Below are 21,220 nucleotides of genomic sequence, written 5' to 3'. Positions count from 1 at the left end.
CAAAGATCAGCCCTGGCTCTTTAAAAGTGTGTGCACAGCCTGCTGACTGCTACCCTCTGATGGACAGAGGATAAAACTCCACTGGCTACACATCTGTCTTGGCTTATTTTATATCACTTGCATGCTCAAAACCTTCAATGCAGTCTGCCTTGCCTATATGACAACTTTGCAAGGTATCTATTATCAAAGAAGTCTACACATGTTGCAACCATGTCAGTTTGGGAGGTCAAACTATACATGACGTTTCCCCCAGAAATGACAAGTGGAGAAGCCCGTTCTGAAGTTCCATACCTCCCAGGCATGCAAAGGCACAGTTCAGATCAGGACCGTGGCATACGGAGAAATGGCACTGAGACCCTGCCTCTGCATCGTTTTCCTGAGCTGAAATTGGCCCAAGGGCGTAATATGTCCCACTGTGGAGAAGTAAACGTATAGCTCATCAGTACAAACGTAGCGCCAATGAGATAAACAGTACCCTTCCGCAGGCCATTTCAGGATAAGAACCCTTCTCTCTACATACTACCGCCCTCCAATGCTCCCTCTAAGCCGTGGAGTCTTGTGAGCAAAAATTCTACTTTGTGAGCTGCTGGCATTGAAGTTGTGAGTGAGCGATTAGGCTACTGCATAAATTAGTTTGCTCTGGAGCCATCCTTCCTGAGCGGAGACAAAAATGTGTGAGCCAGAGGCTAAAAAACTGTGAGCTGGCTCACACTAACTCAGCTTAGAGGGAACACTGCCCCCCTCATACGATTTGGGACTGTGATTGTTTGGGAATCATGGAACTTTAGGACACAACTCTACGCTTGACACAGGAAAGTTCCCGGGTGAAACCGAACATGTAATCAGGTACTTGATCCCACTCTCAGTCCTTAAATCCACCACAACCCTTAACCTGCCTGGTAAATCCCATGGAACTCAGTGACACTTTTTTCCGTGTGAGTTTTTGTCAGTCTCACTGAGTGTCATGGGACTTATTCCCCCAAGTAAGTGCGTAAAGGATTAGAACAGTCTCACAGAGTCTCCCAAAAAGTTCACGGAGAGCTTTGCAAAGCTAATAAAAGGAAGTCCTAATGGAATTTAATTTATTTTAGATCTATAGCCAGAGGAGTATTTCTGTATATTTGCATAATAAGAACAAATACCAGATCGTTTAATTCACAATAGTAATATATTCGGTCACAGTCTATTAATCATGAGATGCATACTTAGTCATGGAACCATGATTAATTTTACATCCCAAGTACAGCTCCTCAGACTTTTGTTGCAATAAAGATATAAAATAATGATTATTGACTATTAATATCCTCGTATAGATGCAATTAAAACACACACATATATATTGTTTCCTCCACGTGGCAAAGTCTTATCGTGAGACCTTTTCTTCATGATCTAAGGACGTCTTCCATTTACTGAGGCGCTCATGTTTGTTAATAGTATGTGTCAAGAAGGGGGACCCGCAATACTCGTGGGGGGGGAGCTCCACGTGGAGAAGGAGGAAGAGGAAGCAGCCACAGGTGAGCTTTCTCCCCCAACCCCCGGCACCAGTGGCGAGGCCTGTGCGGCTCCCAACCACGGGGCCTTCCAAACCTTCTCCCTCCCCCACCAAGCGCTCCCCCCCGTGGCAGCAGCAGCGACCTGCCAAGCCTTCTCCCTCCCCTAGGGTTGCCAAGTCTGGTTTGGAAAATACCTGGAGACTTTGGGGGTGGAGCCAGGAGAGGGAGGGGTTTGGGGAGGGGAGGGGCCTCTGCACAGTACAATGCCATTGAGTTCACCCTCCAAAGCAGCCATTTTCTCCAGGGGAGCTGATCTCTTTCGGCTGGGGATCAGTTGTAAAAGCGGGAGATCCCCAGGCCCCACCTGGAGGCTGGCAACCCTACCCTCCCCCCTGCGAAGGCAAGGGTGAGAATTTTGGGGGGATTTAAGTATCCCCCATATACTTTTTTCAACTTTTTAGATTTTTCTGCACACCTGGGGACTGTTCCAAGTGTGCAGGAAAATCTCTCTGCCCCACAAGTGCCCCCAATGTGCAGATTTAGATATCCGCATGAAGGGGGCAACTTGGCTATTAGATATTTAGATATCTCTCATCAAATTAGCACATATGCTTGCTTGGAAAATGAATACCTTACTGTTGCTGAGTGCAATACAGTTATGTGAATGTCGTTCGTATTGTACAGTGCCCATGTCATCACCAATACCAGAACAGTCTGCAAATGGCAAGTTAACACTTAGATATCTCTCATCAAATTAGCACATATGCTTGCTTGGAAAATGAATACCTTACTGTTGCTGAGTGCAATACAGTTATGTGAATGTCGTTCGTATTGTACAGTGCCCATGTCATCACCAATACCAGAACAGTCTGCAAATGGCAAGTTAACACAGAAATGGAAAATGATTGGCCTCAAGGCTAAGTGTAGCAAAGTGGCTTTTGATTGACTTAACTGGGCTGCCTCTGCCAACCTGAGGCTGCAAGGTACATCTGTGTATTTCCTTCTCAACGATTTCATCTGCAGTGCCACTCACTTCTCTGCAGACTCTGTTCCACCTCTCATATAGAAGATACATCAACCAGCCTTTTTTACTCTCACCTTGCCTTCTGCATGGGGACAGACTATTGCCAAAATAAAATCTGCAGGACTTTTCTACAAAGGTTTCAGAGGGTACCAGTGTTGAGCTGCAGTAGAACAGCTAGATAGGAGTCCAGGAACACCTTACAGACCACCAAGGTATTTGGGGTATGAGCTTTCAAGAGTCAAAGAAGAATAAGAAGAGATTGGATTTATACCCCGCCATTCACTACCCAAAGGAGTCTCAGAGCGACTAAGGTCCCGTTCACACGGAGAAGTTGCCGCGCTAAAGACACGGATGATAGGCGGATTTTCGATGCGCGATCATACTGCAACATCTGGGAAGCGTAGTACACCCGTGGCTAACCTGTGGCTTCTCGTCGAAGACGCGGAATATAAAAATACCACATACGATATACTAGTTTCCGTAAAACGCGGGGCAAGGGTGGACGTCTGATTGCGTTTCCACTTGAATCCCGTGGCATCCGGTCTCCACAGGATGCGCACAAACAATCATGCGCATGCGCAAACTCTGGTGTGAAAAAAATTCCCGTTTGCCATGGAAGCGGCGCCTAGCGATTGCCGGTTTGATCGCGCCACGTTGCTTCTTTGCCGTGCCTCAGGATAGCCGTGTGATCGGCACCTAGCGGCCTAACCATGGGACCTCGATGGGACATGTGATAGGGCTGCCGTGCGTTACTTTGCTCCGGGGCAAACAGCCACGCTTCCCGCCCACGTTTTCCAGCCCGTGTGACCGGGACCCTACAAACTCCTTTCCCTTCCCCTCCCTGCAACAGACACCCTGTGAGGTAGGTGGGGCTGAGAGAGCTCTCTCCAGAACTGCACTTGAGAGAACAGGTCTGAAATAACTTGTGACTGACCCAAGGTCATCCACCAGGTGCAAGTGGAGGAGTGGGGACCCAAACCCCGTTCTCCCAGATTAGAGTCTTAACCACTTAACCCACTACACCAAACTGGCTCATCAGATATAACAAAGGGAGCTTTGATTCTTGAAAGTTCATACCTCAAAAATCTTGTTGGTCTCTTAAGGTGCTACTGGACTCAAATCTAGCTATTCTACAAAGGTTACCATGTGGTATGGTCATACTGTGAACAGAAAGGCTTTGATCCCACAGTAAATCCCTCTTGATGGAAGGGATTTCCATCAGTAAAACAGGACTTTCTCACTTCCCTCTGTAGACCAAAATGATCCCCGGAATACTATGGCTGAGGGCCCGGATATCCCCAGGAAAGGTATAAGGGGAGAACTGGCATAACTTTTCCCTCTTCTTTTTGCAGAATCTTATTGTGGGAGCTAAGCCATCACCTCCTTAGCTCCAGCAAGCAATACGGAAGACTAGAACATGTCACCAAATGATTATTTTATTGAACACACTGGGAAGAAAATTTACATTGCAGAGCACACTTCAGTTCTTACCTGGTCTGTGCCTGTTGCCTGCCTCTGCAGGAAGTGAGCTCCCGTGAGCCCTGCGAGGACCAATTTTTCCTCCGGTGCCTCCAGGATAGTGATAGATAACAGAGGCTGAACATAATCCTTCAAGAGCAGCTACAGATTGGGGGGGGGATTAAAATAACAGTGGTATCACATCCCACTCAAATTATTCCAAAATATCATAGATATACAGCCAAGGACTAAGGCAGATCTAGGCAGATAGAATGGTAAGGCATTCAAAATTCAAACTCGTGAAGTTACCTTATACTGAATCAGACCATAGGTCTATCAAGGTCAACACTGTCTACTCAGACTGGCAGTAGCTCTCCAGGGTCCCAAGGCAGAAGTCTATTGCCAGATCCTTTGTTGTTGTTGTTGTTTAAAAAAAAAAAACACCTGGAGATGCTGGGGATTGAACCAGGCACACCAAGCAGATTTCTACCACTGAGACACAGCCCCTCCCCAGCACTTGGGAGAGGGCAATGTAGTTGACACTAGAAGCATCTACAGAAGATGAAAGAACTACTAGAGGGACTGGCTTCTGGAAACAGGTTGCCCATTTTGAAACAGCTACATTGGCTGCCATTCAGTTCAAGGTGCTGGTTATGACTTTTAAAACCCTGCATGGCTTGGGGCCCACATTTTTGAAGGGCCATCTACTTCCATATGTCCCCCTGTGCCAACAATGGTCATCAGGCAGGCATCTGTTGAGCATCCCACCACTTAGAGTGGGACGTGTGGCATCAACCAGAGCCTGGGCCTTTTCCATCATGGATCCAGCTCTGTGGAATAAACTCCCTTAAAGAGGTAAGGAGTGGGGGCCCTCCTTGGAGAGCTTCAGCAGGCACCGTGAGGCCAGCCTGTTTGCCAGGGCTTTTGAGAGGGTCTGCTATTTTATTTCTGGTTTTAAGTGGAAATGTTTTTAAACTATTATTGTAAGAGGAGGAGGGGGGGTTGGTTTTATACCCCGCCCTTGACTACCCGAAGGAGTCTCAGAGCAACTTACAATCACCTTCCCTTCCTCTCCCCACAACAGACACCCTGTGAGGTAGGTGCAGCTGAGAGAGCTCTGAGAGAATTGTGAATGACCCAAGGTCACCCAGCTGGCTTCATGTGGAGTGGGGAATCAAATCCGGTTCTCCAGATTATAGTCCTGCCACTCTTAACCACTGCACCAAATGGGATATAAGCATTCTAACAAACGAATAGATTCAGTTGTCACCCACCTTTTCTACAATGCACTTCTTGTGCTATGAAAAGACTGTTCAAGGATGCTATGGCTATCTCGCATTCCAAAAATCCAGAGAATCCCACAATACCCATCCCACCCAGCTGGAGACTTCAGAAGCCAAACAAAGTGGAACTACGATAGATATGATAAGGGGAGGGTAAACCTGTATTTCTGAGTTAATTTTTCCCCCCTCTCACAGCTGGAGACTTCAGAAGCCAAACAAAGTAGAACTACAATAGATATGATAAGGGGGGGTAAACCTGTATTTCTGAGTTAATTTTCCCCCCCTCTCTAAGGCGTGTTCTGCTCCATGGGGTCGCAAAGAGTCGGACTCGACTGTGCGACTGAACAACAACAAGCCACAGAAGGTGGGCATCACAAAAGCCCCCAGAGCTGTGTCATGAGGCGTTTTAAGCACACTTGTGGTTTATTTCCAGCCATTCCTACCTCCGAGCCACAAAAAGTCATTTACAGAACGGAGAAGCTCCACGGCCATGTGGTAGTGGACCAGGGAATCCTGTAACATCCCAGCTTGCAGGCAGAGGTCGCCAACGTGCTTCCGCATACGACCCTGGCAACGCTTCTTATAGTGTCTACAACACAAAAAATGTGTAAGGCACAGTCAGTTCCATTTACCTTGACGCTCCCATAAGGCAATTTTGCTTTCACACTTCTGTATTTGGAATATAGCCATTGTTGTTCACTGGTGAGCAAACAACTCAATTCGATACAGAAAATCAAATCAAATTAAGAACAGGCACACGCCACCATCAGAAAACATGAAACAAATACATCCCATTTCATGTAATACTAGCAATGGCTCTGTCAGCACAACGGACCGGGAGTGTTGCTCAGCTTCACCCAGAAGTCTTGCGTTTGTTTCTTCTTCCTCTCTTCTCTGCCTGACTTGGTGCCACTGACTGGCCTGCAATGCAATCCTAACCAGAGTTATACCCTTCTGAGCCCAATGACTTCTGTGGACTGAGAAGTGGATAACTCTGCTTAGGACTCCACTGCTTGTGTTTCCGTGAGGTGCCTCTAGCTGCCCTTAAGCTGAATTATTCAAGAGGGCTTTTCTACACAGGTAACAGGGTTGCCCTGTACAGAACAGTTTACAAAGTTACTTGGATAGATCGGAGGTGTCAAGCATAAGGCCCGGGGACCGGGACCGGCCCATCCGGGTCTCTTATGCCGCCCCTGAGCAACTAATGCAAGGGAGGGAACAGGAGGCCACTTGGGGGAGAGTGTGTAGAGCCTTTCCGATTGTTGCTTCAGCATGGCGGAACCTAATTGGCAGTCAAGAAGCGTGGGAGCGTCTGCCCAGTGCTGCACCGCTGGCTCTCCAGTCTTCCCATACGGGTTTTCCTTTGCACCCCCCTCCCAGCCAATGTTCCCTCTAAGCTGTGGAGACTTGTGAGCAGGAATTCTACTTTGTGAGCTACTGGCATTAAAGTTGTGAGCAGGTAGTTTGGCTGCTGCATAAAATTAGTTTGCTCTGGAGCCATCTTTCCTGAGCTAAGACAAAAATGTGTGAGCTGGAGGCTAAAAAACTGTGAGCTAGCTCACACTAACTCAGCTTAGAGGGAACACTGCTCCCAGCCCACGGGGCCTTGCAGTGAGGATATAACAACTCGGAGCTTACCAACTGCTGTCCTCTATACAGTTTATCTCTCCGATATCTGACATTATGTTTTATGGCACACATGGCCCGGCCCAACAAAGTGACACTTATGTCAGATCTGGCCCTCGTAACAAATGAGTTCGACACTTCTGGGATAGACGATTAGGGACTGAGGTCTATATTACTGCATATAACTTGCTGTAGGATCCTACTATGTAATTTTTGCATGTGTTGTCTTAATATTAATGCTTTGCTTCATTTTTTTCTTCTTCCAGATTTCTGGTCAGTTCCAGACTTCTACAACCCTAATCCTATTTAATTGTTTTACTGAATGCCCCTTCCTGTCGATTGTACGGACTCTGTTTAATCCGCCGAGTAACAGGAGAAAGGCAGACTGGAAATAGCACAAGTAACATATATAACATAAATAAAGAGGATCAGAACCGCTTACGGCTAGGCAGCTGAATGCTTAGGATAACATGGAAATGTTTTAAACTGCAGTTCTAAGACCAAGAAACAACTTTTGCTGTATTAATGTTTTAATGGCTTGGGTGTAATACTGTGGTTTTTAACTGTAAACCACCTCAAGCAAGACTGTGAAGAGGCAGCATAGAAATATTCTAATAAACAAAATAGGCAAATCATCACTTCCTCTGTGAGACTGGTGATGTGATCTGGGCCTTCCTCTTTCTCCTGGTAAATTCTGCATTGGCCAGTTGACCGGTGGATGGGAGCAGGGCCTGCTAACCCTGTATGTGTGAAGTGCCGTCAAGTTGCAGCCCACTTATGGAGACCCTGTAGGGTTTTCAGTACAAGAGACTAACAGAGGTGATTTGCCTTTGTCTGCAAGGTAACCTTGGAATTCCTTGATGGTCTCCCATCCAAATACTAATCAGGGCTATATGATGAGATATGGATAGATAGGGCCATTCAGGTCAGAGCATGTCCTCACTACTCATATGTAGAAAAATTAGAGAAAGGATTGGAATGTACTAAATGGAAACTCATATGGAGACTGGCTATGAGAACAAGTTGAAATGTTAGCATCATTCATAGCAAAAGATATGAAGCTGCCATTTTCTGATCTAGCTCAACATTCAGGAATGGGAATGAAAACCTATGTATTCATGCCATTTATTTCATTTATTTCCTTTATACTGTATTTTCTTCCCCAATAAGGTCCCAAAGTGGCTGACACCAGTGTTCTCTCTAAGCTAAGTTAGTGTGAGCTAGCTCACAGTTTTTTTAGCCTCTGGCTCACACATTTTTGTCTTAGCTCAGGAAGGATGGCTCCAGAGCAAACTAATTTATGCGGTAGCCAAATCGCTCACTCACTACTTTAATGGCAGTAGCTCATAAAATGGAATCTTTGTTCACAAGACTCCACAGCTTAGAGGGAGCACTGGCTGACACCATTCTCTTTTTCTCCATTTTATCCTCATAGCAATCTTGTGAGGTAAGGCAGGCTGAAAGTGTGTAACTCTCCCAATGTCATCTGGCAAGCTTCCACAGAAGAGTGGGGACTACTGGAGATGCACCGAACAGTCAGAAGTTTACACTGGGGGTTATGTCCCAATTTTCCATGAAAACCAAGATTTTTTTTTTCCATTGAAGCCCCATAGATGGACATCGCCATGATCCCACAATTAACAGATTGTAGGTAAAGTGCATCTATCTGTTACAACACAGAAACTAGAAGATTTTGTCTGCTGAAAGCACACACACTTTTTAATTCACAAGGGGCTAGTTTTGAAGATATGGTGGGATGTAGTAATGCATAAGTGTGCTATTCTTGAAATCTTCTCCAGTTCTTGAGGTCATGTAAAAACCCCTATGTAGCCTTTAAAAAAAAACCCTTGGTAGTCTAGGGTCACCAGATCCCCTTGGGGGTAGGGTTGCCAGGTGCAGGTTGGGAAACTCCTGGAGATTTGGGGATGGAGCCTGGGGAGGACAGGACCTCAGTGGGGTACAATGCTATAGAGTCCACCCTCCAAAGCATCCATTTTCTCCAGGAGAACTGATCTCTGCAGTCTGGAGATGAGCTGTGATTCCGGTGGATCCCCAGGTCCCAGATGGAGACTGGCATCCCTACATGTAGTCAGAGTTCCCTGGAGAGGAAGCAAATGAAATGAAGAATAATCCACCAATAGAGGACACTGGAAACGAGGAGTATTCTGTGATTATTTTTTGTTCTCGGCTTTTCAAAGTTTAGCAAAAGGGGAGAACAAATTCCCAACCGCTATAGAGTTTGGTCAATTCACTTAGCTCTGGTGACCACTTCCAGTTGGGGTTACCAGCCTCCATGTGAGGCCTGGGGATTTCTCCAAGAATTGCAAATAATCTCCAGACTACTAAAATCAGTACCTCTAGAAAAAACAGCAGATTTGGAAGGTGGAGTCCACGGTATTACATCCTGCTGAGGTCCCTTCCCCAGCTCCACCCCTAAATCTCCAGCTATTTTCTGACCTGGAGTGGAAACTCTACTTCAATAAGCTGGGGGATTTCAGATAGATGTCTTACTGCCTGCATTTCTTTTAGCTGGAGATGCATGCATTGAGTCCAGGATCTTCGACATACAAAGAATAGGCTCTATGGCCTCCCTCCTTGATACTCTAGATGTTCTCCATATTCACACACCTCTAACAAAGTGCCTTTCCATTTAACTTCTGAAACACGACCAATGAACTGGGGTATCCTTATCACCCTATTCACCTAGTCACAGTATTTAGAAATCTATGCACAGGAAATGCAGTGAAACAATTTCATTTTTATTTATTTATTGCTGTCGTACAGCAAGAAAAGGCGCGCGATGACGTCATCCCTAAGCGCAGGCGGAGCCTGAAGGACACAAGCCGGGGCCGGGGAGGACGTCAATCTCCGTGCCGGATCAAGCTCCAGCAAAAACAACAGCCACTGCATAGCTGGGAATGAAGCCAAGCCGAAGAATACCAGCCTCCACTAGGGTGCCGGTAGGATATCCCATCCCCCTCTAAATAATGTGGCCAAAAGTTAGGACATAAATTGTGACTAGCACCCTCAATGTAAACCGCCCAGAGACCCCCACGGGGGTTAGGGTGGTATATCAAGCCGAACAAATAAATAAATAAATAAATTTATTTACTTTGTTTTTTTAAAAACAATTCAGTTCTACTGTATAGATGCAGTTCCCCTGGAAGTAAGGCACAGATCCCAGAACAAGATTCTGGACTACTTAAGAGTTCGCTTCACATCCCTGCACTGCAGTATTACATTTGAAATGATGCAAGTTCATGTTTTAAACCAAAATGTTAACGTTCCAGAAACTTTAGCATGGCCAAAGTCTTAGACATTAAATAACATACCAAGAAAGAACGCAAAAACATTTTAATTTTTTTAATTAGTTAAGGCTTTCTTATAAAAAGAAGATGGTGGTATTAAAACATTAAAAATGTTTGCTGACGTATGTTGCTGCCTGTACCTCAGAAAACATTGTTCTACATTCAGCATTTAACCAGAAAAATAGTTATTGCCCTTAGCAGAACTAGCATTAAGTGACAATGTTAAATAATAATGGGAAACAGTCACTACCACTTAGTAACAGTAACTCCGACCCTTTTTTAGATGCTATTATTTTGATTTTGTAGCAGCCTTCTTGGTAGACAATAAAGTTTCCAACCTCCAGGTGGGGCCTGGAGATCTCCCAGAATTACAACAGAGAAAATAGCAGCTTTGGAGGGTGGTCTCTCTGGCAACACACCCCTGGCAGAGTTCCTTCCCCTCCCCACTCCTCCCCAGTCTACAACCCCCAAGTCTCCAGGAAATTCCCAACCCAGAGTTGACAACCCTAGTTGAGGCCTCTTTAGTGAAATGTTTGCTGAAGGAGTTCCATCAAAGCTTGGCTCCACAAGACCCCCTCTCCCTTTTTAAGAATGGTGTTTGAGGTATTATAAAATGGGGGTGGGGAACCCATGGTAAACGACAATGTAAATATCTATAACGATTAATTGTGGAAGTTGCATGTCTGTGTGGAGACTCACTTCAATTCTCCAGAGAAAAATAGAAGAGCGTTCTTCAGATAAATAGTTCTATTAAGAGGGGTAGGCAGGTGGAAGTTTGGGAACCCATCCTTGAACCCAGACCCAAGCATAAGGCCTTGATTTAAAGCCCTCCACCACCACCACCCTCCCACTCTGCTATTTACCTCAGCCATTTTCTCTCAAGCAAAATCCTCTTTAGAGGGATTAAATATACGTTATAAAACTGATGTGCATTACCACACCCTATCATCTTTTAAAAAAACAAATGAACTCTGGAAGGAAACAGCAGAGGGGCTACTTAATCGTTTCACTCCCATTTTCTCCTCTCAAAAATCTCCCCTTCTCTTCAAGAAGCAGGTTCTTCCTCCAGAGAGTTCCAAACACATTTCAATATTTTAATAGCTATTTGTCAGTCTTCTTGAGCCAAGGGTAAAGGTGGAGTATAAATAATTTAAATAATAAACAGAAATTAAGGATACACACATATGGAGCTTCACGGGGTGAAAAGCAGCTTGGTGAGGTGACGTGGAACAGAAAGATGACCCGCAAGGCACAGCGTGAAGGAGCCCTTCCTGCCCTTTCTCAGCTCTAAATTTGCCCTTCTTAAAACCGCTGTGCTCTTCTGAACGGTGGCAGGGTAAACATATGTGTAGTACCATAACTTGATGTGGAGGTGGAAAGTGCCATCAAGCTGTAGCCGACTCATGGCAACCCCATAGGGTTTTCAAGGCAAGAGATGAACAGAGGGGGTTTGCCAATGACCGCCTCTGCATAGCAACCCATGACTTCCTTAGTGGTCTCCCCTCCAAGTACTCATCAGAGCCAACCTTGCTTCGCTTTTGAGACCTGACGGGATTAGGTTGGCCTGGGTCATCCAGGTATACTCCCCTTACCTGTGCACTCCCATATGCGAGTCTGGACCCAAATAAAGAGAGAGAACTCTAGCAGCTATTCACACAGAGAAAGAAGGAGTGAGCTGATTGCCTGAACCTCTGCTCATGTGGAGTGAGTCAGTGAGCAAAGACACTATTGTTGCACTTTCAAGCCATGTTTGTATTAAAAATGCTGTCCCAGTTTTTTTTTTAAAAGGGAGACGGGAAGATGGTGAGCAGGGATTTAGGTAAATCGGGGCTAGGAGGACGGCACCTTAGTACAACCCTAAGCTCCTCACAGCCGTTGAACTCAAGAAGTTTTTCCTCATGTTCATGGAGGAATGACCAGAGCTAGCTATATCCAGGTGGGAAGCCATGTTGTTCTGAAGCAGTAGAACAAATTTAGAGTCCAGTGGCACCTTTAAGATCAGCAAAGGTTTATTCAAGGTATGAAAGCTCGTACCTTGAATAAACCTTTGTTGATCTTATACCCCACCCTCGCCTCCAAAGCAGGCTCAGGGCAGCTTACAAGGCCATTTGGCATCATAAAACAACATAAAACCATCTTTGTTGGTCCTAAAGGTGCCACTGGACTCTAATTTTGTTCCAGAGCTAGCTATAACAGGGTTCTTAGTGACCTCTGTGTAGCTGACGTGAAGTTTTCTTCTATCTCCCCAAATGCTAGGAGTACTTCCTAACAATTCAGTGCAGCAGAGGCACAGCATTATATACTCACAGCATTATATACTCACAGTACAGGGAAACTGTACTGTGAGTATATATATAAAAAAATCAGGACAGCTGAAAACCGAAGTGAATCGTGAAGAGCACCAAGAGGATCTCCCGAAATCAAGTGAGTGGGCAACAAGATAGCACACAATGTTAAAGTAAATGCCAGCAGAGAGACATTGCAGCGAAAAAATTCCATACTTTAAATAGATTTGGATAAGGGTCTGAACAGACAGAAACTGAGAAGGAAAGAAATCTTGGGGTTGTAATAGACAGCTTGATGAAAACAATGATTCAGTGAGCAGCAGCCATGAAAAAAGGAAATGACATGCCAGGGATTATTAGGAAAGGGACTGAAAATAAAACAAGCATTATTGTAGTGCATAAATCTATGGTGCGGCTACTTTAAAATACCATGCACGGTTCCGGTTGTCGTACCTCCAATTCTATAAAATCTGCAGAAGAGGACAACCAAGATGGTCAAGAGGGTGGAGCACCTTCCTTATGAGGAAAGGATAAAGAGTCTGGGGCCTTCAGTTTAGAGAAATGATGACTGAGACATAAGTGGTTTATAAAATTACACATGGGGTGGGGGAAAACCAGACAAACCTCCCCTCCCCCATAGTATTAGAACTCAGCCGCACCAAGCAGGCAGCAGATACAGGACAGACAAAGTGAAGTATTTCTTCACCCACTGAGTTAATTACATTGCAGTATTCATGGCTAGCAGATACAGTGAGGGGCACTAGCACAGATGGACTGAAAACACAATTAGACGAAGTTAAGAAGGATACGTTCATCAATGACTAAGGGGAGCCTCCACATTCAGAGGCAGTCATCCTCTGAATCGTAGTACAAGGAGGCAGCACGAAGAGAAGCCCTTGGCCTCTATGCCCTGTTGGTGGACCTCCAGAGGGACTGGTTGGCCACCATACGAAAAGGCAGGATGTTGGACTAGATGGACCACGGTTCTGATCTATTAGGGCTCTTCAAGGCAAAGCCTTGGTCTCTAGCTGTTGGACCTCCAGAGGAACTAGTTGGTCACTGTAAGACAGGATGCTGGACTAGAAGGATCACAGGTCTGATATAGCAGGACCCTCTTATGTTAGTCTGAAAATAATGCAGACAATACTGTTGTTTTTCTTATTGCCAGAACTGCTCTACTCTCATCGAAGAAATTCAACTAATACCAGCATTACAGAGGACTTTACAAGTTCCCTGAATTGCAGGACGTTTAAGAGACATCTTTATACAATAAACTGTGCACTACAAAGCTTGTAACCTGGACTTGGACCTCCATTTTAATGTCGCACACTGAAAACACTGGTTTTATATATATAAAGGTTCCCCCGCCTCCCGGAGCCCCGGAGTGGTAGCCTTCCACTCCTAGGGGCAAATGGTGCCTCTCAAGTCTTGCCGCTGGGACATCAGACATGAGAGGTCATTCTGGCTCCCCCAGCTCTCCTCTTTAAAAAGTTATGGCCATCAACAGCAGCGGCGGCAATGGCCACAGGGGGGCACGTGAAAGGTTCCCCCGCCTCCCCGCCGCCACCCTTCACCTGCTCCCCCCGAAAAGCTGTGAAGGGGGGGTGGAGCGCCCCACATCCCGAAGAAGGGAGCGCAGCTTGCCCAGCCCAGGCCGCGCTGTCAGCTATGCTGCCATGGGGGTTGTGGAGTTCATTCTGTGTCTTGTTAATTGCTATCGCATTCCTATCCCTGCTGTTATGCCTTTGCTGAAACGCTTATCTCTACAGATGTGCAGGAGGAGGTTGTGTTGTCTGGAGAGCTCCTATGTACCGTGAGAGATTCCGAGTTCTCAGCTTTAGCCACCTAACGGTGGCCTGACTTATCCCGCACGCAGGAGGGTGCCTAATTGGCCAATGCCATGGGGGGGGGGGTGCATACGAATATCCTATACCCTATTATGCTCGACTGGCTGTGGCCATTCCTAACAGTGTCTGTGTTACTGCATCTATAGCTTTGCAATAAAAGTATAACCGTTCCTGAATGCGTGTACTTCATTGTTAGCTGTGGGTTCTGACACGCGCCAGGCGAGGGAAACACAACGTGGCCGCCTCAGCACCTCTCACCTGCCGCAGCCTCATCTGTCTCTCCACTGACCGCTCGCTACCCATTCCAGGGCCGCGCGGGCCAAGGCGGCGAGGCTCGTCCCTCCCCCCCCTATTCATTCATTCATTCATTCATTCAATTTGGGAAAGAAAGGATATACTCATATGGAAAGGAATTCACTTTTTCAGATAATACTTTGGTGGTAGAAAGTGCTATCAAGTCAAAGCTGACTTATAGCAACCCGGTAGAGTTTTCAGGGCAAGAGATGCACAGAGGGGTTTGCCATTGCCTGCTTCTGTATAGCACCCCTAGGCTTCCTTGGTGGTCTCCTGTCCAAGTACTAACCATGGCCAACCCTACTGAAAATGCATTCATGAGAATCTTTGCTTAACTGGTAGTAACTTCTGCGATGGAACCAAGGGCTGCAGTGGCATGGAGGATGCATGTTCCAAATTCACAGAATCAGCAAGTTGGAAGGGACCTCCAGGATCACCCAGTCCAACCCCAAATGTTGCCCAGTTTCCGTGTTATGACCTAGAAGGCACGAAAATGCTAACCACTAGCATTCCCCTGAACAACCCCTTACCAGGCAGTAGGTACAAAAGAAACAAACAAACCAACAAAAAAGCAAAGACTCGCTGACTACCAGGGAAAAAATAGATATATTTGGCTACCTAAAACCAATGATGTGGTCCTCAGTGGAAGATGTACCAATGCAGATTACCAACATCTGTTTTGTTCAAATAATGTTAACTGGAACTGCATGGTCTAAGTGAGGATTCAGCAGCGTTATCTTTCAGCTGTGATGAATACTAGATGAGTGTTTGCCAATATTTCTTTTCTTTTTTTAAAAAAAATCTTTTGGAAGCCAAGTCCAATTTCTGCTCATATGCTTGACAAAATTTTATTTAGTGACAAGTCCAGTAGCGCCATAGAGACCAACAAGATTTCTGGGGTATAAGGTTCTGAGAGTTGGCATAGAAGCTTTCGAAAATCTTGTTGTTCTCGAAGGTCTGCCTCGGGAGGTGGTGGATGCTCCTTCGCTGGACGTTTTCAAGCGGAGGCTGGACGACCATTTTTCGGGTATGTTGTAGGGCTCTCTTTCAGCTATGCTCCTGCAGAGTGCAGGGGGTTGGACTAGATGACCTGCAAGGTCCCTTCCAACGCCAACATTCTATGATTCTATGAAGGTGCGACTGGACTCCAACCTAGCACTTCTATGGCAGACAATCACTGCTACCCTCTGAAAATTTCATCTACAGTGTACTTGAGATTCTCTACTTTTGCATCAGCAGCTATCAAAACGTCACTTAAAAGTGAAACTGCCGTTATGAACTGCAGACATCTAAGTGAAACCAAATGATGTCTTTGAATGGCGGAAACGTATTAGAATGGCAGAAGCAGAGAAAGTCCTAAATGCAACCAAGTACAGTGGGTGCTTTCTCAAAGTCCAAGACCACACCGACATAAGGCAGACATGGGCTAATCCGTTGCCATGAACACTCTTCTCCAAAGAATGGTGTCATCAGAACTGAAAGACGAAAGGTCCTAACTATTCTAAACTGCAGATAGAAAGAAGGCAAGCGGGGGTAAGAGGCAACTTGAGAGAAGTGGCAGCAACCAGGATTCAAAAGGAGAATAAAACAGTGGGGATTTGGATGCAGAGAGCCAGCAAAGGAATGGCAAGAGCAGACTCAAGGGTCAGAGCAAAAGAGAAGCAAAAGCACAGCCAGCCGCAGGGAGCACCCCACGACAAGAAAGATGGGAACATATACCGTTTCCCCAAAAATAAGACCTACCCTAAAAATAAGCCCTAGCAGGATTTCTATGCATTTGTGGCATAAGCCCTAGTGTGTCTTCTTGAGAAAAAATAAATATAAGACAGTGTCTTATTTTCGGGGAAACAAGGTAGTAGGGTTGTCAGCTCTGGGTTGGGACAGGCAATTTGGGGGGTGAGTATAGGAAGGGCAGGGTTTGGGGTGGGGACAGACCTCAACAGGGTATAATGCCATAGAGGCCACCCTCACAAGCTGTCGTTTTATCCAGGGGAACTGATCTGTGTTGTCTGGAGATCAGGTGTAACTTCAGGAGGTATCCAGGCCCCACCTGGAGGTTGGCAACCCGAGCTGAGATTAATTTAGTAACCTGTACTGCTACAAAAATCGTGTGTTATTTCACCATTCTTCTTTTCCAGAGTTAATAAACACCAAACTACTGCCACTGAAATCTTAAGAGCTCAGTTCACAATAAATAGACACGCATTGCGATAAATGGACCTCGTTCACTGCTGAACCAGAAGACACCCACAGGACTGAAATTTATCTTCTATTTCCAAGGAACAGAAAGAGGAGGGGAAATAACCATGCAAAAACAAATTGGTGAACATTTTCACGTCAAATAGCACGAGAAACGTTTCCACCAAATTTGGATTAAGAGGACATGCTGACACGGATGGTTGCGACATCACCCAGGCCTTCGAGAATCACAGACAACATTTAAGTTCCATGAAAGAACTCCTTGATTCCGAAGCCGAGCAGGCAAGTCTTTTGCTGTAAATTTTGAAACCCAAGGAACACAAAAAGCAAAATACAAAGCTATTATTTTGATTCTCCTTCTCCACCCCCCACAAAGGAAAAACAAATTAAAGGCGGTGGAGGGGGAGACCACAGCACTGTCAAAAGGATGTGCCAAATGTTAAAAGAAGATAAAGTCGCCCCTGAGCCTGCTTTGCGGGGGGGGGGGTATAAATTTGACAATAAGTAAATCAATAAAAATTAACTACAGTAGGAGTCCAGGCAGCAACACTCAATTGCTGTATTAAACAAAGACACAGAAAAAGCAATGCTGTACGATGCAATGACGGCAGAGTAGAAAGCAGCACAGGTTAAAGAATACTAGCTGGTTTTTAAATGCAACGTGATCAAAAAGCCTACCTTTTCAGACCCAACAACACACTCACAGGGCAGTATGAGAGAAAAAAAAGGAACAAGAAAGGAAGGAACACAACAAAAATTAGAAATACCACAGGAATACTGATAAAAAGTAAACAGGCACGGACAAAAAGAAACACTGAAGTTAAATACACTGTTTATTCCACGAGATATGTTAATAATAAGTCACACGAAGTCACACTGTAAGCAGTAAGGTAAAGGTAAAGGTTCCCTTGCTCGAAAGCCAGTCGAGTCCGACTCTAGGATTGCGGTGCTCATCTCCGTTTCAAAGCCGAAGAGCCAGCGCTATCCGAAGACATTTCCGTGGTCATGTGGCCGGCATGACTAAACACCAAGGCGCACGGAACGCTGTTCCCTTCCCACCGAAGTGGTACCTATTGATCTACTTGCAATTTCTTGCTTTCGAACTGCTAGGTTGGCAGGAGCTGGAACTAGAGATGGGAGCTCACTCCGTTATGCGACACGACCTAGAGATGGGAGCTCACTCCGTCATGCGACACGAACTAGAGACGGGAGCTCACTCCGTCATGCGGCACACCCGGGTCTCGAACTGCTGAACTACCGACCTTCCACAGCCTGCAGTTCAGCGTCTTAACCACTTGAGCCACCACAGCTCCATAAGCAGTACTGATTAGCAAAAGCAAATGTTAGTTTTCTAGTCTTTAGCAACATGTTCGGTAGAACGTGATGGACGATGCTCAATAAACAAGGGCTGCACAAGTGCACATGACTGTACCCAGATTTGTGCACAATGCCACTGAAACACTGGAGTGGATCCAAAGGTCCTCTTCTGACAGTGCAACAGAAAGGAGTAATTTTGGATTTCTCCGCTCCCGCTTTACCCTCCTATGCTGTTTGTGGGAAGCAGAATTTGGGGAGGTTCGTTGGGATGCTGGAATAGGCAGGAAGAAGAGTAGGTTTTTCTACTCCACTTTTTCTCTACCTTAAGGAGTCTCAGAGTGGCTTACCATCACATTCCCTTCCTCTCCCCACAACAGGCACCTTTGTGAAGCAAGTGAGGCTGAGAGAGTCCTGAGAGAAATGTGACTGGCCCAAGGTCACCCAGCAGGCTTCATGTGGAGGATGAGTGGGGAATCAAACCCGATTCTCCAGATCAGAGTCCACGGCTCTTAACCACTACTACACCACGATGGTCCCAATCTTCAAGGTTCACTCCCCTCATGGGACTTCAGATCCAATCCACCAAGTCAGTTTGCTTATCTCAGACTAAGGACTCCACATTCAATCATCAGGATACACTAGAGATGGTCTTCCATACACTTTTGGAAATCTGTCTGTTGCTAAATTACTTTTTCCTACTCCTACATAGCCCTTTCACTTTGTCCATTTTAACTACAAAACATCTAACACCCCCCCCCCATTTTCATTAGAAATGATCCCAAAACCTTTGTAGTATCTGTCACAATGATCTGTTTCTATCCAGGTTAGATTTACAGTAATGGGCTTCACATGGGGCTGCCTTTGACAACAGTCTGGGAACTTTAGCCTAGTTGCTGTATTTTGGACAAGCCACTTTCAGCAGTGGGATACAGGCACTGTATCACCTCCATGCTGAAAGGTCTGCACCGGCTACCCATTTCCTTCCCAGCACAATTCTAACTGCTGCTTCTTCCCTTTAAAGCCAGAATTTGCTTTGGGCCATGGTAGCTGAAAGATCATCAGTTAACAGGTACCTCCCAAGCCATCCCCTCTGTGCCTCCACCTTCCAAGGTAAGGCAGGGGGCAACCAGAGACAGGTTCAAAGGTGGAAACAGCTGCCTAGAGAGGCGGTTAGCTCCCCTTCACTGACAACTTTCAAGAAGAGGCTGGACGAATATTTGACAGAGATGCTTTAGGCTGGCCCTGCATTGGGCAGGGGCTTGGACTAGATTGGTCTGTAGGGCCCCTTCCAACTCTATGATTCTATGACTTTTCCAGTAGTGGCACCTTGCTTGTGGGATGCCCTTCCCCTTGAAGCTTACCTTGTCCCTGCAGTGTTTTCTTTTAGGTGCCAGGCCAAAATGTTTTGGTTCACCCAGGCCTTTAGTTAAGGGGTTAATTTTTTAAATAACATCTTAGTTTTGAAACTGTTGTTTTAAGCTGTATGTGGTTTGCTTTTATGATGGGCTGGGGATTTTTTTTTTAATGCTGGACTTTAATATCTTTTCATGTTTTGTTTTTATTATTTTTATTTTGTAAGTCGCCTTGGGCAGGTTTCTCGGAAGAGGGCATAAAAATAAATAAAATAAGACAATTTCCCTTTGCATTTTTAGCCTGCCCTTCTGTTACATACCTGAATGGCGTGAAGATTATCATGTTTCCCATTGTTATACGGTGATTAACCTGTCAGGGAATCATCTGCTACGACTTCTACATGCTGTTTCTAACATACTCCGGTTCTCTGGTTTAAACTAGTCTTGTTTAAAAACCAGGGAAAAGGAGCATGTTACACTTCCTCCCCAAGACTTTAACTCAAGTCTGCAAGTTCACAGTCTACCCCTCTAGGCACTATGTCACACTGGCTCCCAGTTCCAATTTAACAATTTGCGACAGTTCAGAAATGTTAGGTCCTGTTCTCCAAATGAACTAGCCAAGCACTCTTGAATCTGATCTCTTAGGCTGCACACCACATAACAGTGTCAGCACTATCATGAGTCCTGCCATGGAATACACCCACGTAAAGAGGAAGGAAGCAGGTAAGCTAGGAACAAAACATCTCAGATGCAGTACAGAAACTGGCATCTCGATCTGCAATGATGTAGTTGACAATGTGATATGAAATTAATCCAGGACACAGTGCAGATTGTAGTCATCATGAGCTCAATAGAATGCACCCACTTACCAAGCGCATTCAATTACTTCAATCTGCCCAGTAAAAGACACTTCTTACATCAATTTGAGAAGGCTGAAACATCCCAAGAAACTGGGATTGCCTGGTTGTCTATCGTTTATAATTGGGTGGTAACACCTAGGATTTTTCCCCCAGCTTTGAGCATACATGTTTCTTAAGTAAACTGGAATCCTGGAATTAAGATGTTGTTATAAATTACACCGAGCTATGGGGAATACTCCCTCCCACGAGTATCGCGGGTCCCCCTTCTTTGTTATATTACAGAAAGTTCTTTCTTATGTGAACTGGGATTACAAATTTTCTCCTCCTGCCTCTATTCAACATCCATTTCATCAAGACCCAAATCCCTTAATCAATTATTATATGACCACTGGGATCTACCGTTCCCCAATGCTGACTGCAAGTGTATCTATTTTCAGCAACCAAAAGGCTTTTCTGCAAAACTTTCTAAGTCTTCATCTAGATAGTGCTAAATCAATCAGATCAGGACTCTAATAACACACTGTTAAAATGTGTACCCCGATAACAGAATCCAGTAAATTGGAACGTGACAACAAAGCCTTCATAAAAGGGAAAAATCCGTATCACTTGCAATTTCTAGTGTTTCAAACCTACCATGGAAAAATACTTCCACAGGTTTGTTATATATTTAGTTCTTAGAAAAATATCCATGTTTTACAATTACCAAGGTCTTCAGGGACAGGGGTCCTTATTCTAAAAGTAGCACAAAAAGTCACCGTAGATTCACGTACTACTCAGGCAGTACTCATAAGAACAGGCAATTTAAGATAGTACAGAAGGTTACTGTTACTTCTTAGCTGTGGGCTTGGATTAGAAAAAATATACTGAACTCTTT

General features: G+C 45.3%; 1 protein-coding gene across 1 annotated transcript in view; it reads right to left on the bottom strand.

Moving 5' to 3' along the window:
* The window catches only part of TRAPPC9 (trafficking protein particle complex 9), an 87,745-nt gene that overhangs the window by 57,186 nt on the left and 9,339 nt on the right, over positions 1 to 21,220 (bottom strand). The window contains exons 3-4 of the mRNA XM_015428283.1: positions 5,702 to 5,847; positions 4,009 to 4,137 (exon numbers count right to left, since the gene is read on the bottom strand). Coding sequence (XP_015283769.1) covers positions 4,009 to 4,137; positions 5,702 to 5,847 — 275 coding nt within the window. The remainder of the gene's footprint in view (positions 1 to 4,008; positions 4,138 to 5,701; positions 5,848 to 21,220) is intronic.

This window comes from Gekko japonicus, unplaced genomic scaffold (assembly GCF_001447785.1).
Source record: "Gekko japonicus isolate JY-2015 unplaced genomic scaffold, Gekko_japonicus_V1.1 scaffold2635, whole genome shotgun sequence".
NCBI classification, from domain to species: Eukaryota; Metazoa; Chordata; class Lepidosauria; order Squamata; family Gekkonidae; genus Gekko; species Gekko japonicus.
This window is presented reverse-complemented; position numbering and strand designations above follow the sequence as displayed.